Below are 17,801 nucleotides of genomic sequence, written 5' to 3'. Positions count from 1 at the left end.
GGACTTGTAATCTGTCTTCCTCTCTCTGCCCCTTTCCCCCCTCCTTATCTCAATTTAAATCCTACATCGGTTTAGCCACTCCATGCATTTGATGGTGAACTGTAGTTCATGAAAGCTTATGAAATCTGAAAGTTCAAAAGACTAATTAATAAGTTAGTTAAAGGTAAGTTAACAAGGTGCTACTAGGTCCCGATTTGTGACTACCCTTACAGTAGTCCTTGAGTTACGAGCAGGAGGAAGGTCCACAAGCATGGCAATAGTCCAATAAAAGAAATTTCAATAAGATAGTCCAGGGTAGAGTTCTTAGAGTCTTAGACTCTTCTCTTGTAGATAAAGGCAGGTAGAGGGGATGTACATTCAAAGTTGCAGGATACTGTATCATATAAATGTTAGTAGTATTCATAACTTTGGTCCCTAGTCTGGTGTACAGAATAGGGCTAATAGTAAGTAATTTAATTAATTAGGGGTCCTCAAACTGAACATGGTCTTCCAAATTGTTGCATGAAAATTTAAGAGGGGTTTGCAACATTGGGATAGAATAGAAGAGAATAGAACAGAACAGAACGGAATGGAACGGAGTGGAGTGGGATGGGATGGGATGGGAGAGAGGAAAAAAGAAGAGAGGAGAGAGGAGAGGAGAGGAGAGGAGAGGAGAGGAGAGGAGAGAAAAGAGAAGAGAAGAGAAGAGAAGAGAAGAGAAGAGAAGAGAAGAGAAGAGAAGAGAAGAGAAGAGAAGAGAAGAGAAGAGAAGAGAAGACAATATTTTATTTGGCCAAGTGTGATTAGACCCACAAGGCATTTGTCTCCAGTGCAGAAGCTCTCAGTCCACATGCAAAGCAACATAACAACAACAACAAGACGGGGTAGTAAAGAAGATGAGAAGGATAATAATAATACTACAGGTATACAACATGGGCAAATGTACTCAGACATAAGACAATACTGTAAGGATTAGGTGTTCAGCAGAGTGATAGCACCAGGGAAAAAAGTGTCCGTGTCTAGTTGTTTCTGTAGTAATGCCTTACAGCGGCATCCGGAGGGAAGGAGTTGAAATGATTTATGTCCAGGATGTGGGGGGGGTTATAAATATTTTCTCAGCCCTCTTTTCTGACCCACGCATTATACAGGTCTTCTATGGAAGGCAGGCTGGTTGCAGTTGTTTTTTCTGCAGTCCTAACTATTTGCTGGAGTCTGCATCTCTCCTCTTTGGTCCTGTCCTCTGTGTGTTGTGCATGCAAAGCAGGAATACTGTAAGAACTTGCTCTCATTCTGTCTAGACCAGGGCTTTTCAACCTTTTCACCCATTGTACCACTTTTAGGATATGGCAATATCTAAGTACTACCAGTCGCCTAGCAAGGTGTCAAAAACTTGATTACCAGGAAAAAAAGAAGGAAAAAGTGAAGAAGTACAGGTAGTCCTCAACTTACGACTGTTCGAAGTTACAATGGCACTGAAAAAAGTGCCCCCCAAGCCACAGCTGAGCAAGACCCCTGTCTGCCCACTCAGTGGCGCTCTTCTTCCTGTCCGAGTTTTTCATTGTGAGCATTTCTGTTGAGGATTGGCAGCGGGGGTGGGTGGGGGGTGTTTGGTTTTTATTCCTCCCATCTGCTGGGTGGTTGCAGCAGGTTTTGGTCACTTCAAGTGACCATCATAAATATGAATCAGTTGCCCAGCATCTGAATGTAAATCACAAGACCCTGGGGATGCTGCAACATTCCAGCTGATTGGTGCTTCTTCTGGGCTCAGAAGTGCCAGGATCAGTGCCGAGCTCCAGCTGGAGCCTGGCGCTGATCCTGGTGCTTCCACTGAGCCCTGACAGCCCTGCAGCTCCAGCCGTCTCTCGCTCAGGCTTGTGCGATGCTGCCATTCCCCTTCCCCACTACCACTTTTCTAGGATGGTTGCGTACCACCTGCCAGGTACCAATGTACCACAGGTGGTATCCGTACCACTGGCTGAAAAGCCCTGATCTAGACAAACCAGCAAGTTGGGAGCAAGTTGAAAACAGGTTCCAATATGGGGGTGCACATTCCCCTGAAGCTGAATTCACTCTTGTTTGGTTTGGGCAAGCTTATAGCAAAAATTAGGATTTTATACAGTTGCTGCTTTAAAAAGCAAATATCGATTCAAAATAACTGCAAGAAAGGTTTGATTCTGGGAATTGAGCTAAAGTAAACAAGTATTGCCATTAAAGTGTGAATTTTAAATTTGAATCTTTAGCTGCCCATTTCTAATGAGAATATTTCTTTTATAAAGTTCCAAAACTCCATTTTTGTTTTGTTTTAGAATTCCTGGCTTAATGCATTTATAGAATTAACAATATTATGAAGTACAGATTACCCTGTCCCATTAATGCACTGAAAAACAATGTCATCTGGTTCTCATTAGATCACACTGAATCATGATACAGTTTGTTTGGTTTTTATTTAATGGGAGCTGTACATCCCAATCCTGTGATTTGTAAACCATAGCTGATGGCCAGAGTGCACAGATTTATCTTGCCTGAAAGCCATGCTAGATTTCTGAATGGTGAATTAGAGGGATACAAGCTAAATTTTTGGGGGTGGGGCCAGGATAATAATTAATATATTTCATTTCATTTTCATTATGTGGGGTTTTGCAACTTTGGCAGCTTTAAGGCCTGTGAATTTCAACTCCCAGAATTCCCCAGCTAGCCTTGCTGGCTATATGAATTCTTGGAGTGAAGTCCACTCATTTTAAAATTGCCAAGATATGAAACACTGCATTATACTGTAATGTGGATTAAATGTAGTTAATGTGGACAATTGTCTGTGGAGTTAATGACCGCATGTGTCTCACATGATGCATCTGTTCCTTTATGATAGGAATCAGGCTACTATAGTTTGTTTTACAGCTATGGTTTAACAACACCAACTATGCGTAATGTGTGAATCTATTCTTAATGTTAATTATGAGAAAGGTTATGCAGAGAGCGAAATGAATTTGTTAAATGGTTTTTCATATATCTCTATTCATGTTCTGAAGATGAAAAGGTTTTCAATCACTTGGAAAATGTCTCATAAAACTAAAATTGTGTTGCTTTTTGTTTCAAGGCTGGGGGAGAGCCCAGTTAAGATAAGATGACCTTTATTGTCATTATTTTTTACTGTGGGTACACTGAACTGAGATCCATGTTTGTATCACCGGTGTGTTAAGATCTGGCACTGAGGAAAGATTATAGAAAAAGTAGCTGACCAATATGGAGGGGAACACTAAAGCAGAAGTCCCCAAACTTTTGGGCACCAGGGACCGGTGCCACGGAGAATGTTTTTTCCGTTCACCAGAGGGGGTATGGTTTTGAATACTGCCTGCATCCTGAGGATGGAGCTTTGCTTGTTTGTGCAGTCTGCTTGCTGGCATGCTGCTGTGGACCAGTGCCGGTCCACAGACCAGGGGTTGGGGACCCCTGCACTAGAGCAATTGTAGATCAACTGCAAATTTGAAAGATAGAAGTAGAGCGATAGAAACAGCCAAGAAACTGATGTCCCAGTTTAAGTGAAGAAACAATGTGGTTTGGGGACCAATGATGTCCCTACAGAGTGACCTTTCTTTCTTGTAGCAGCCAATCAGATACCTTGGAGGTGGCCACAGTCAGCAGATGGAAAGCAACCTCTCTCCTCAGCAAGTGGAATTTAGAGGCATGGTCTCCAATACTAGAGATAAAATCAAATCTTTAAGACCAGTGGGCTTCTGTAGACACTTCTCCCATACAATCACCACAAGTCAGACATGAATGAGTGGATATCATCATCACCACCACCATCATCACCATCCACTTCGCCACACATTAATTCCATCCCTTTTAAAAAACCATCCAAGTTTGTGGTCATCTCCAGTTTAGCAACAATGAGTTCCATACTATACGATGTTTTGTCATCCAACTAAGTACATAACATCATCAATGCTAGATGGGTTGCTTTCTGCTCAGGGTTGGTGGAAGTGTTGTTTTCTTCTTTAGATTCCTGATTAGTCTTTTGTTTACTGTTTGTCTGAGTTGGTAGTTCCTAGACTGGGGTATTGTTTACTGCTTACTTGTTGATCTGGTATTAATTTCTGAGTTAATCCCTGCTTATGTGAGTAGTGATTGCTAGTGAGGAGATGCTTTGGTCTTCTTCCTTCCTTTCTAGCTTTTTGATTGTCTCTTTTGAATGGTATGTATATGTTGTTTATCTCTACATGCCTATTGATGGTTAGCAGAGCACATTCAAGAACACCAAACAGCAGTCAGAAAACATGATGGAAACTCTTTAATGACACACTACATGGACATACTTAACCATAGTTTCAACTACAAAACTGTGAATATCCTAGACCAAGTGAAGTCCAAAAACACTAGAGTATACCTGGAATTCTGGCACTTAGACAAATAAGCCATCAACAGGCACATAAACAACATTCACACACCATTCTAAAGAGACAATCTCTTGGACTGTGTGTGGCTCTACTTTCTCTTTCTCTCAAGGATATTCCCATAGACCATTACATTGTCTTTGGACTTTGCCATCACAGTAAACCATTATTTAAGTATGATTTGTGCAATAAGTCATTTTCTAAATGTACTGAACATGCTAAGCCATATCATGGACTATCAAGCAAAGCACAAAAGACACTAAATCAAAAATAGCCATTAAAGCTTAGTATAGACAATGCATGACTCCCCCGGTCATCATTTCAGAGAAATTGCCTTATCTAAGCAGAAATCGAATAACCAAGTACAAAAAAGTTGTGGGAGTAGGAACAAGTGGCAATTTCCTTCTGACTTCCCCATTGACTTTGTTTGTGAGAAGCTGCCAGGAAGCATCATAAATCATGATCATGTGGGTATGGTGATTCAGAGATGCTTCAGCATCCACAACTTTGCCAATAAAGCTGATCTGAAGATCTTTGAAATGCAAATCTCATGGGTCCCAGATTTTGGACACATTCTTAAAGTTAGCCCACTTGAGGTACCTTGACTCAAAAATTCTTGCCCTATGATACCCTGCTTTGCTCAGTTGATGGCTATAAACAGACAAACAGACAAAAGAGTTTTAGAAGTACATAGATGAACCAAATTGACTTAGCTTGAGAACTCATCTCATTCTTATGAGCCTTGGCTTGCTATGAGCATAACGTTTGGCTTTCAGCAGCCTAGCAATATGGAATTAGAGGTAGGATGTACCCTGTAATCACCGTGTCATTTTGGTATTATTGAGCAGACACCACTAGTTGTAGTGTTGCCCACTTTGGAAGGCCTCTGAAACATAGCCTTTTTTTGTCCTAGGAAATTAAAGCTAAATCCCTAATGTGTCCAAAGGCATATCCTCTCCCCAAATTTTATTTGCTCAAGTTTCATTCAATGAAAAGATCCTTTAGTGATCTGGTGCCCCGACTTTAAACCACTGCAAAGAGTAAGACACTTTTTTCCTCATTATATCTGCCCAAACCCCACCAATGCAGCTCCCCCAATTTTCCCCGAGTTCACTCCAATAAAATAGTGATAACACCAGCCACACTCTCTTAGGCCTGAGAAGACAAACTGAAGGGTGGGTCCCATCTGCAACTAAATTTCCAACTCTTATACTTTTGTGAACAACATTTAGCTCCATTTGCCCTTAGCAAGCTAAATCATAAACAAGCAATCCACATTATGGCTTGGTGTGTTGTATGATCCTTGGCATAACACAATTCCATCGCAAGGAACCAGTCAGAACTAGAATTGCACACAAACATCTCCACCTTGATACTATCAAGACTGAGTATCTCCTCTGCCTCCAGGTAGGTTGAGCAACACTCATTTAAAATGAGCAGATTGCCTCATTTTAAAGAGAGAAAGAGCAACAAAGGTAATTAGGTGATTGGAGGCTAAAAAATATTAAGATTGGGTATGTCTAGGTCAGGCATGTCAAACTGCTGGCCCACAGGCCAGATGCGCCATGCCAAAACCGTGCCCACCCTATTGCCAGCAGTGGGGAAAAAGTCGTGATACATTGCGCGACATCACGTGACATCACGGGTTTGACATGCCTGGTCTAGGTTAATGAAAGGTAGAACTAGGGTGACATGGTAGCAGTGTACCAGTATCTAAGGGACTGCCACAAAGAAGCCACAACATATTCTCCAAAGCACCTGAAAGCAGGATAAGAAGCAACAGCTGGAAACCAGTCAAGGAGAGAAGCAACCTGGAACTAAGGAGAAATTTTCTGACAGAACAATTAATCAGTGGAACAACCTGCCTCCAGAAGTTGTGAATGCTCCAACACTGGAAGTTTTTAAGGAGAGATTCAACAATCCTTTGTCTGAAATGGTACAGGTTTTCCTGCTTGAGCAAGGGGTTGGACTAGAAACATCTCCAAGGTCCCTTCCAACTCCATTATTGTCATTCTGTTATGTCTATCTGAATAGCCCGCAAACCTTAAAATTACTGAATTGTACCTCTGGGTTAAATTTGGATAACAAAATGCTAGACACGGACAGACCAAAAGCCAAAAGGACCTTCCTGGATGCACTGGGACACTGAGAATGTTAGGCCTGCAGCTTGCAAAGCATCATTTATCACCTTCTTCTGAGTTTTGACACTTGTGGTTTGAAGAGCGTCAGTAAAAGGAAGGGAAAAAGGAGAACTGCTGGAAGGGGGAGGATGGAGTTTGCGAAAGTTGTGCTCTGCCATTTCCCAGGTCAGTTTCGAAAAGACTAAAAGCCAGCAAGAAACCAGCCTCAAGCAATCACATTTCTAAACTAGCAATGTTGTGTAAGGCATTAAAACATCAAAAAGGCACACCCGGCCTGCTCCAGGAAACTAGCTTGCAGAGCTGGCCTTAAAATGCAGCTCTGTATGAAGAGCGGATCCAAACTTTACTTCCTTCGATTTAAAAACAACAACAACCCTGATTCACTCCCTCATTCTCTTGAGGGATGTAGAACTTTTTGACATTGCATGTGAGCTTTGGGCATCATGTGTGGCATTTCATATGACTTTGTTATCCAATTGATTAAGGGTCTAGTTTTCACCAATGTGAAAAAACTGGGGTTGTGCTATTTCATTACAAAGGGGAGGAGGTAACGTGACTGAATCTACTGCCAATAACATTCCTGACTTAACAATTAATAAGAAAGACAAAAAAAGTCTGGATATTGGATGTGGCAGCGCTTGGAGACAGCAGAAGAGAAGAGAAAAAAACTGGAGAAAATCACAGATCATAGGGACCTGCAAATAGAAGTAGAACGACTGTGGCAAAAGAAAGCAAAGATATAATCCCGAAACATCTGGAACATCACTGGCATTGACAAAATCACCATCAGTCAATTGCAAAAGGCAGCTTTATTTGGAACAGCTGACATCCTGTGATGATATCTTTAATGCCATCAAACAACAATATCCACCTCCTCAGAGCCTTGGAAGAACTAAATAGATGGATAAAAATGCCAAATCTAACCTAAGCATCTGGCTTACGTTGCAACCCAACCATAATAATAAAGAAAAAAAATTCCAAGGACATAAGGTACAAAAGATGCACATGAGGGACAAGGATGACAAAATTATCTTAGTCTTAGCAGTTTATTTTCTTGGGATTTTTTTTTAAAATAAAAGCTTTCTTTTTAAACAAAGGATCATTTTTGGATCACCTTGTAAGCTCTTGTCTCAATTCAAATCCTCATGAACCCAAATATATAGTAGTTCAGCTACCTCAGTAAGGATTGGATTCACAGGAGAATGCTTGGAAACAATGGAATTTATCCCCCTTCATTCTCACCTTAAAATGGTGAGGCTCTTAGCAGGTATATTCTACCAGTGGCTGCTGTTAAATTTTGCAAAATAAAATTTGCAATTTTTTATGGTTGGAAATGCTTTTAGTTTGTGTAGGACTGTTTCCTCTGCGATTTCCAGAACGTTAGCCTAATCCACTCAGCAGGATCAATATTTAACATGGTGGAAGGATCCAAAAGTGACATTCTGGGAAAAGCTGTACTAGATGAAAGAACACAAGAATTTATCAGTTGTTTATAGTCCTTCTGATCTAGAATTCCAGCAGTGGAACATCAGCCTCCTTCACTTTGATGTCCTCTAGATATATTTGACTTTGAAAATCTTAATCTCCAGCTGATTGGCTGGAAAAATTTGAGACTCAGCTAAAAGGAGATTCCTGGCTGGAGAAATTCTTGACCAACATTATTATATACTTTAGGAAGCATCAGGCAAAGAATGGCCATCTCTTGAGTCTTAAGAGTGGTGCAACAGAGATCAACAGCATGATGCCTATGGTTTTTAAGACCCTCCACAGAACCCACTCACCGACCCCTTAATAAATAATTTATTTCATTTCTAAAGGCTGAAATCATATGGAATTGATCTCATGAGATTTCAGAATTATTGGATTAGTTATTGTGCAGAATTCTAGCCTTTAGGTGTGAACTTCTTGTGATAAGAGTCTCCCAAATCTTATAACATTTAACCAAATGTTTTGGTTTTGCAAAAATTGGAGTAACTGGAAAAAAACCCCAGAGGATCTATGAATATTCTATTATTTTATCCATCAAAATGTATCACAGAATTGAAAGACACACGATGTAAACTGAGGAATTGTACCCAGGATACAATTGTCTGTCACTAGGGAAAAAAGAAAGAAAGAAAGAAAGAAAGAAAGAAAGAAAGAAAGAAAGAAAGAAAGAAAGAAAGAAAGAAAGAAAGAAAGAAAGAAAAATATCTCAAGACAAGGAGAGGCAATTTCACCCAGTACCCCACATTTCTGAAAGCGAAATAATGTTATGGTTTACTCTAATAACTCCCATCCAAAATGAATGTTCAATTGATTTGGGTGGGATTTTCAAACAGGCCCTTCAAATCTCAGCCTGATATAATTTCCAGCTGGTGTTCAGTAGTCGTATAGATGTGAATATTTCTTTCAAATGTTTACAAGGGACTGGCAATATTAAATCTCAATGCATGTATGTTTGGGCTCATTTTTGCAGGAAACATACCCTCTTATCCTCGTCTTTTACTATCCAGGTGTGATGGGACATTAATGCCATTTTTTAAGTGGCTCAAATAGGATGTCAAGATTTTATACAATGCATTCCTCACCCTCCTGCTCTGCACCCAAGTTTTTTGGTCTGATGGGACTTACCATGGCCTTCTTCCTGTCTGCTCTCCAGCTTGGTGGCCAAGATTAACCTACCACCAAGATGGGCCAGTTACCGTCTTGATTCACCAAGTTTTCCCAGGGGACATGGCAGAGTTGCAAGCAAGCGAGCTTTGTGTCCTTCAACAACTCTTTGTGCAACAGAAAGAAAGACTGAAATGGAACCACAGTTGTAGACTTCCTCTATTCCCCATCCCCCACACCCTTTGCTTAATTCCCCTTCATTTCCGTATTTTGGGTAAGTAAAAAAAAAAGAGGTTGTGTCCTCGCTTGTCAAAATAAGATGAAATGAGTGTCTTGGAACACCTCTGCTAAAATCAATCCGGATGTATGAAAAAAACAACACACCCCAACACCCTTGTTGTTATCATCTTCACAGAAATGACTCATCAGATATGAAACTTTATCACCAAGGCGGTCCTTTAAAAGAAAATGAGGCTGTGCTAATTATCCAGTCCATTAAAAAGGAGTTATTCTCTGAGAAATAATAATAACAACAATAACAACAACAATAATAGAGTTGGAAGGGACCTTGGAGGTCTTCTAGTCCAACCCCTTGCTCAGGCAGGAGAACCTGTCCTATACCATTTCAGACAAATGGCTGTCCAGTCTTTTCTTAAAAACCTCCAGTGTTGGAGCATTCACAACTTCTGGAGGCAGGTTGTTCCACTGATTAATTCTTAGTTACTAATTAAATGCGGATGTTTTACTTAAATCCATCCCTTTAAGTAATTGAATAAAGCTTTTCCAAATATTTGGGAAAATCAGCAATTTTCAGTGACAGCAGGGGTGGCGGTGGCTGTGCATTAAAGCAGGGCTTTTCAACCTTTTCACCCATTGTACCACTTTTAGGATATGGCAACATCCGAGTACCACCAGTCACCTAGCAAGGTGACAAAAACTTGATGACCAAGAAAAAAAAGGAAAAAAGTGATGAAGTACAGGTAGTCCTCGACTTACAACAGTTCGCTTAGTGACTGTTCAAAGTTACAATGACACTGAAAAAAGTGCCCCCCAAGCCACAGCCGAGCAAGACACCTGCCTGCCCGCCCGGCAGCGCTCTTCCTCCTATCCGAGGTTTTCATTGTGAGCATTTCTGTTGAGTATTGGCAGCGGAGATGGGGTGGGGGGCGTTGAGTTTTTATTCCCCCCCTCTGCTGGGTGGTTGCAGCAGGTTTTGGTCACTTCACATGACCCTGGGACACTGTGACCGTCATAAATATGAATCAGTTGCCAAGCATCTGAATGTAAATTACAAGACCCTGGAGATGCTGCAACATTCCAGCTGATCGGCGCTTCTTCTGGGCTCAGAAGTGCCAGGATCAGCGCTGAGCTCCAGCTGGAGTCTGGCGCTGATCCTGGTGCTTCCGCTGAGCCCTGACAGCCCTGCAGCTCCAGCCGTCTCTCGCTCAGGCTTGTGCAGTGCTGCCACCGGTTCAGCCCATTCCCCTCCCCCACTACCACTTCTCTAGGATAGTCGCGTACCACCTGCCAGGTGCCAGTGTACCACAGGTGGTACCCGTACCACTGGTTGAAAAGCCCTGCATGAAAGCAGTGCATAAAAGTATCTGGACATTTCAATGCAATTATTTTGTAATACAAGATTCCTCCCCCTCCACCCCCCTGAATTGCATCCATTCTCTTGCAAGATTCTGTTAATGTAGGTTTACAATAAAGTTCGAGCTGGAATTTGTTGTTTGTGCTTCTTTGCTGGACTATCTATCTATTTATTTTATTTATTTATTTATTTGATTTGTATACCGCCCTTCTCCCTAAGGACTCAGGGCGGTGAACAGTGATATAAATAATAGAATGCACAAATACAGATATTGAAAACAAATTAAACCCTAGTTTTGCCTAAATGTAGAAGATAGTTACCTTAAAACAATAATTACAACCGAACTCGTCAGACCAGACCAGATTGCTTAAACAGATGTGTTTTTAGGTCGCGTCGGAAGGAGCGAAGGTCGGGAGCCATCCGGAGCTCGACCGGTAAACGGTTCCATAGGTCAGGCGCGCCCACAGAGAACGCCCTCCCTCTGGGAGTCACCAGACGGCATTCTTCGAACGGTGGAACCCTTAGGAGGCCCTCTCTGTGGGAGCGCACTGGACGGAGGGACGTTGACGCTGGCAGCAGGTGCTTCCCAAGGTACTCCGGACCCATGCCATGTAGGGCTTTGAAAACCATTACCAGCACCTTGAATCTTACCCGGAGGACAACTGGGAGCCAATGCAGCTCACGGAGTAGAGGTGTAACATGGGAGTATCGGGAGACTCCCAACACAACTCTCGCGGCTGCATTCTGTACCAGTTGGAGCCTCCGAGTGGTCCTCAAGGGCAGCCCCATGTAAAGAGCATTGCAGTAGTCTAAACGAGAGGTCACGAGTGCATGAGTGACCGTACGTAGGGCATCTCGGTCTAGATAGGGCCGTAATTGGCGCACCAGGCGAACCTGGGCAAAGGCTCCCCTAGTCACAGCTGTTATGTGGTCTTCCAAGGAAAGCTGTGAATCTAGGAGGACTCCCAAGTTGCGAGCCCTATCTGTGGGGGGTAATAACTTACCCCCTATAGAAAGAGATGGAATGTTCTGAATATCCCGAGATGCCGGTACGTACAGCCACTCAGTCTTGTCAGGGTTGAGTTGAAGCTTGTTCTTCCCCATCCAGACCCGAACTGCTTCCAGGCAACGGGACATCACATCAAGGGCATCACTGAGGTGGTTTGGGGTCGAAATAAAAAGCTGGGTATCATCAGCATACTGGTGATACCTGACTCCAAAACCACGAATGATCTCACCTAGCGGTTTCATGTATATGTTGAATAGGAGAGGCGAGAGGACCGATCCTATAAGGGCAAGCATCAACCTTGCAAGTCTGAAAGCTCTTCTCACCCCCTTCTTTATGAGAGGGGCCCTCCCGAACTGCTTCTTACACCTCCCTTCCTAAGGTACCTTTTATATGATGGTTGTCCAGTGTCTGGTTCTGCCTCCTACCTCCCAAAGGCATTTGCACATATCACTACAGGTTCAAACTCTGTTGTCTGAAGAGAAAGAAAACATGTTGTACCAAGAGGTTAACTAACCTTCAATCATGGCTTTCATGACCTTTTCTCTAGGCCAGTGGTGGTGAACCTATGGCATGTGTGCCAGAGGCGGCACTCAGAGCCCTCTCTGTGGGCACGTCCACTGCCACTAGCAGCTCGCACAGGTCCCTTAGGGCGCCGCTGCCACTGCCCGGAGCAGCAACCCCACCCACCACAAAGCAGGCAAAATGGCCGGCTGGCAAGCTCAAGTAGAGGTGTTAGAGCATCGAGATGGCCATGCCGCCACACCCACCCAGTCTGCTGTGACCACCCTGGCCACGCCCACCCAGTGGGCCACACCCCCGCCCTCCCAGAGGGCACCACAATGCTGACGTGGCCCTGGCACTTTGCAATAAATAAGTGGGTTTTTTGTTTTTTTGTTTTAATCCCATTTATATCCCGCCCTTCTCCGAAGACTCAGGGCGGCTTGCAATCTAAAGTACAATGTGCTTAGCAATAGCCTTCATTCTATGTATATACCTGCTTATTAGGGCTTTTGCCCACCCACCCCAAGCGGCATTTTTACAAAGTCAGCTTATTGCCCCCAACAATCTGGGTCCTCATTTTACCTACCTCGGAAGGATGGAAGGCTGAGTCAACCTTGAGCCTGGTGGGATGCGAACCTGCACTAATTGCAGGCAGCTGGTGTTACTTAAGGAGGCATTAGCCCACTGCTCCACCAAGGTTTTGGGTTGCGGTTTAGGCACTCGGTCTCTAAAAGATTTGCCATCACTGCTCTAGGCTAATAATCCAACTAATTAATCTTAGCTTGCTTCCAAACTACTGTACACAATAACGATCCCTTTCTGGATGTGTTCCAAAACTGGACACTATTTAATATTCATCCAGGTAGGGTGCCTATTAGGGAATATGAGAATCTGCAAGAGGGTGGGCAATCAAAAAAACCTCCTCTTTCCAAATCAGCAAAATATTTACTGAGCCCAACATTTAGGTTGCTAAGCAAGACAGTCGTTAAGTGAGTTCTCAACGAACTTTACGACCTTTCTTGTCACAGTTTTATTTATTTATTTCATTTATTTGTTTTTATAAACCGCCCTTCTCCCGAGGGACTCGGGGCGGTGTACAGAGTAAGGTAGGCAAACATAATGAAACAGTACTGAAAAACAATAATCAAAACAAACTGGGACCCCAATTAGAGCTATCAGGCCAGGCCGGACTGCTGGAACAGGTAAGTCTTTAAGTCGCGCCGGAAGGTGCGGAGGTCGGGGGCCATCCGGATTTCAGTTGGTAAGCAGTTCCAGAGGGCTGGCGCACCCACTGAGAATGCCCTCCCCCTGGGGGCCACCAGCCGACATTCCTTGAGCGGTGGCACCCTGAGGAGGCCCTCTCTGTGGAAGCGCACAGGGCGGTGGGGTGTTGACATTGGCAGAAGGTGCTCCCGTAGGTAGTCCGGACCCATGCCATGTAGGGCTTTGTATGTCATTGTTAGTACCTTGAACTTCACTCGGAAGGCAACCGGAAGCCAGTGCAGCGCACGGAGGAGAGGTGTGATATGGGAGTATCGGGAGGCTCCCAAAAGTGTCCGTGCCGCTGCACTTTGCACCAGTTGAAGCTTCCGAGTGGATCTCAAGGGCAGCCCCATGTAGAGAGCGTTACAGTAGTCTAGGCGAGAGGTCACAAGGGCATGGGTGACTGTACGTAAGGCATCCAGGTCCAGATAAGGCCGTAGTTGGCGCACCAGTCGAACCCGGGAGAAGGCCCCCTTGGTCACAGCTCCTATGTGGTCTTCCAGGGAAAGCTGTGAGTCTAGGAGGACACCCAGGTTGCGGGCCCTATCAACAGGGGGTAGTAACTCATCCCCGATGTTAAGGGGTGGGATGCTCTGAGTATCCTGGCTTGCCGGTACGTACAGCCATTCAGTCTTGTCCGGGTTCAGTTGAAGCCTGTTCCTCCCCATCCATTCCCGGACCGCTTTCAGGCAGCGGGACATCACGTCGAGGGCATCACTGATGCTGTTTGGAGTTGAGATGAAAAGCTGGGTGTCATCAGCATACTGATGGTACCCTACTCCAAAGCTACGAATGATCTCCCCCAGCGGTTTCATGTAGATGTTGAACAGGAGAGGCGAGAGGACCGACCCCTGAGGGACTCCGCAAACGAGAGGCCTCGGGGTCGACCTCAGTCCCCCTGCCAGCACCGACTGCAAGCGACCCTGGAGAAAGGAGGAGAACCAACGCAGAACCGTGCCTCCCACTCCCAGTCCCCTGAGGCGCCACAGCAAGATACCATGGTCGATGGTATCGAAAGCCGCCGAAAGGTCTAATAAGACTAGGACAGAGGAATGGCCCCTGTCCCGGGCTCTCCAGAGATCATTCATCAGAGCGACCAATGCCGTCTCCGTGCTGTAGCCCGGCCTGAAGCCCGATTGGCACGGGCCTAGATAAATCGCTTCATCCAGGACCTGAGGAAGTTGGTGCGCCACCACGCTCTCAACAACCTTCGCAAGGAAGCGAAGATTGGAGACTGGACGAAAGTTATTCAATGAGGATGGGTCCAACGTCGGCTTCTTGAGGAGAGGTCTCACCACCGCCTCCTTCAAGGCGGTGGGGAAGTGACCCTCACTCAGAGAAGCAGAGATGACCGCCAGGAACCAGCCTCGTGTCCCCTCTCGAGCCGCATAAGCTAGCCAGGAAGGGCACGGGTCCAGTAAGCATGTGGAGGAGCTCAACTTCCTCATAATCCTGTCCACTTCCTTAGGAGTCACAGGATCAAATTCCTCCCAGATGACGTCGACAAGACTGTCCATGTCTTGTTCTTAAAACTCTGCCCAGTTGGAGTCCAGGCCGGTTCGAATCTGAGCAATTTTATCCAACAGATATTGACCGAATTCCTCGGCTCGACCCTGCAAGGGTTCCTCCCTCACCTCTTGGTTCAGTAGGGAGCGAGTCACCCTGAACAAGGCAGCTGTTAAGTGAATCATTGCATATCCCCATAGATTTTTCTTATCAGAAAGTTGCAAAAGGGGATCACATGACCCCAGGACAGTGAAACAGTTATAAATATGAGCCAGTTCACTTAACAACCGTGGTAAGAAAAGTCATAAAATGGGGCAAAACTCACTTAACAAGTGTCTCACTTAGCAACAAAAATTTGGGGCTCAATTGTGGTCCTAAGTCAAGGCTTACCTATAGTGTACTTTCTATAAGGACTCGTGGACCCACTTCATAACCAACCACCCCGAACCAACCCAGTGATGCCCTCGATGTGATGTCCCGTTGCCTGGAAGCGGTACAGATTTGGATGGGAGAAAACAGGCTTCGACTCAACCCGGCCAAGACTGAGTGGCTGTACATACCGTCATCTCGTTTAGTCCAAGAGGTTCCATCTCTGACTATAGGAGGAGAGATGTTACCTCCCATTGATAGAGCACGCAATCTGGGCGTCCTCCTAGATTCACGACTCAGTTTTGAAGATCATATTGGAGCCGTGGCTAGGGGGGCATTTGCACAGATTCGTCTTATATACCAATTGCGCCCCTTTTTGGACCGAGATGCCCTACGTACAGTCACCCACGCACTCGTTACCTCCCGTATTGACTACTGTAATGCTCTCTACATGGGGCTGCCCTTGAAGACCACCCGGAGGCTTCAGCTGGTGCAGAATGCAGCTGCACGGGTTGTGATGGGAGCTCCCCGATACTCCCATATTACACCCCTCCTGCGTGAGCTGCATTGGCTACCAGTTGCCCTCCGGGTGAGATTTAAGGTGCTGGTACTTACCTTTAAAGCCCTACATGGCTTAGGTCCGGGATACTTGCAGGACCATCTGCTGCCGGGAACAAATTCCCATCGTCCAGTACGCTCACACAGAGAAGGCCTCCTCAGGGTACCGTCAGCTAGGCAATGTCGGCTGGCGACCCCCAGGGGGAGGGCCTTCTCTGTGGGAGCGCCAGCCCTATGGAATCAGCTCCCCCCTGACCTTCGGATGGCCCAAAACCTCCAATCCTTTCGCCGCGGCCTCAAAACACTCCTGTTCCACCAGGCTGACCTAGACTGACAGGCATTTTAATTAATTTATATTTAGTATTTTTAATTTATTTTTTAAATTCTCTAATTTTAATTTATTGCACTGATGTTCTCAATTTTATTTTTATCTTGATTTCTGTACTTATTATATGTTTTGTTGTTAGCCGCCCTGAGTCCTTCGGGAGATAGGGCGGGATATAAATCCCATCAATAAATAAATAAATAAATAAATAACACCTCACCTGATAAAATACCTGGGAAACATTGAGCTTTTCTATGTACAATTGCTGTTATCAGATCAGTACAGTCATTTCTTTAAATGTAGCTACATTTTAGTATACTGCCTGCAAAATTAGGCATTTTGTCTGTCCAATGACACCAATAATTGTAATATATTGTCTTTTAAACGTTTCTTATCTGTAATAAAAATTATTATTATTACTACTACAAGAGGGTGGGTACAGTACTATAATCCAAATCCCACCCCATTTTTTGCGTGTATGAGATGTCAAAAAATGCACAAAAGAGGTGGAGCTTGGAACAATATGACTTGCCCGCCATCTTGTAGATTTTGATCTCCATCTGGATGCCACTATGTTTAACCCTATATTTCCTTTACTGTAATTTATTTGTTAGTTGCTTTGACCCTTTAACCTTAACCCTACAGCCTAATATTTATTTTAATCTTACATCTTAGTGTTAAGTGAAGTTTTCCAAATCTGCCCTTTTCTGTTTTGGAAATTGTAACGTTTGTCTTTTCCGCAGTTGAATGAAGGATTCCTAAAAGTCACTATGGATGGGCGGTTCTAGAAATCAGAATTCAGAATAAGTAAATAAACTCAAACTTGGGTTGGTAGGTAGCCCTTTATTATAAAACTCATGCTGTAATTTCTCTTGCCTTTCAAATGCTTTCGCCCTGGAAATAAGATTTTAAACAATTTTTATAATAATTATAATAATACATCTGTGTATATTTATATATGAAATTACAAAAAACTTTGTTGCAAGCATCAGAACAGAATTCCCTATTTGAGCAGACATAAAATCACAAATTTCATTTAAAACCTCTCTTGTGAATCAGGCAGAATGATTACAGGTAGTCCTCACGTACCGAGCATAACTGGGATTGGCAGCAAAATTGCTAAGTGCTGGGGTGGCTAAATGTAATTTCATGTAACTGCACCAGAGTGTGTCGTTTTTGTTTCCATCGTTAAGCAAATCACTGTGGTTGTTAAGTGAGACATCACATGACTGCGACTAGCAATTTCACTTCCACGTTTCCATTAATTCTGCTTGACTTTAGTCAGTTGTGAAGCTCGCAAATGGTGGTCACAAAGCGGGGGGGGGGGGAGGGCGCTGCAACGGATGTGATTGTGAAGATTAGTGCAAAGCTGTTTTTCCCCAGCGGTTGTAACTTTGAACAGTCACTAAACAAGGGCATCAGTAAGCGAAAACTACCTGTATATTGGGAGAATATATACTGCTCAAAAAAATAAAGGCAACACTTAAACAACACAATGTACTGTATTTAATAGTAGGATGTCTTATCTTGTGTTCCCTTTATTTTTTTTGAGTAGTATATATTTGCTTGTACA

General features: G+C 44.0%; 1 protein-coding gene across 1 annotated transcript in view; it reads right to left on the bottom strand.

Annotated features, from left to right (window-relative positions):
- The window catches only part of MYO1F (myosin IF), an 87,276-nt gene extending 77,992 nt beyond the window's left edge, over positions 1–9,284 (bottom strand). The window contains exon 1 of the mRNA XM_081312922.1: positions 9,125–9,284. Within this exon, the coding sequence (XP_081169048.1) occupies positions 9,125–9,127 (3 nt within the window). The 5' untranslated portion in view covers positions 9,128–9,284. The remainder of the gene's footprint in view (positions 1–9,124) is intronic.
- Between the last annotated feature and the right edge of the window lie 8,517 nt (positions 9,285–17,801).

The sequence above is a fragment of the Vipera berus genome (genome assembly GCF_964194415.1).
Source record: "Vipera berus genome assembly, chromosome: 1".
NCBI lineage: Eukaryota > Metazoa > Chordata > Lepidosauria > Squamata > Viperidae > Vipera > Vipera berus.
The sequence above is the reverse complement of the archived record's forward strand: the minus strand, read 5'-3'. Positions and strand labels throughout refer to the sequence as shown.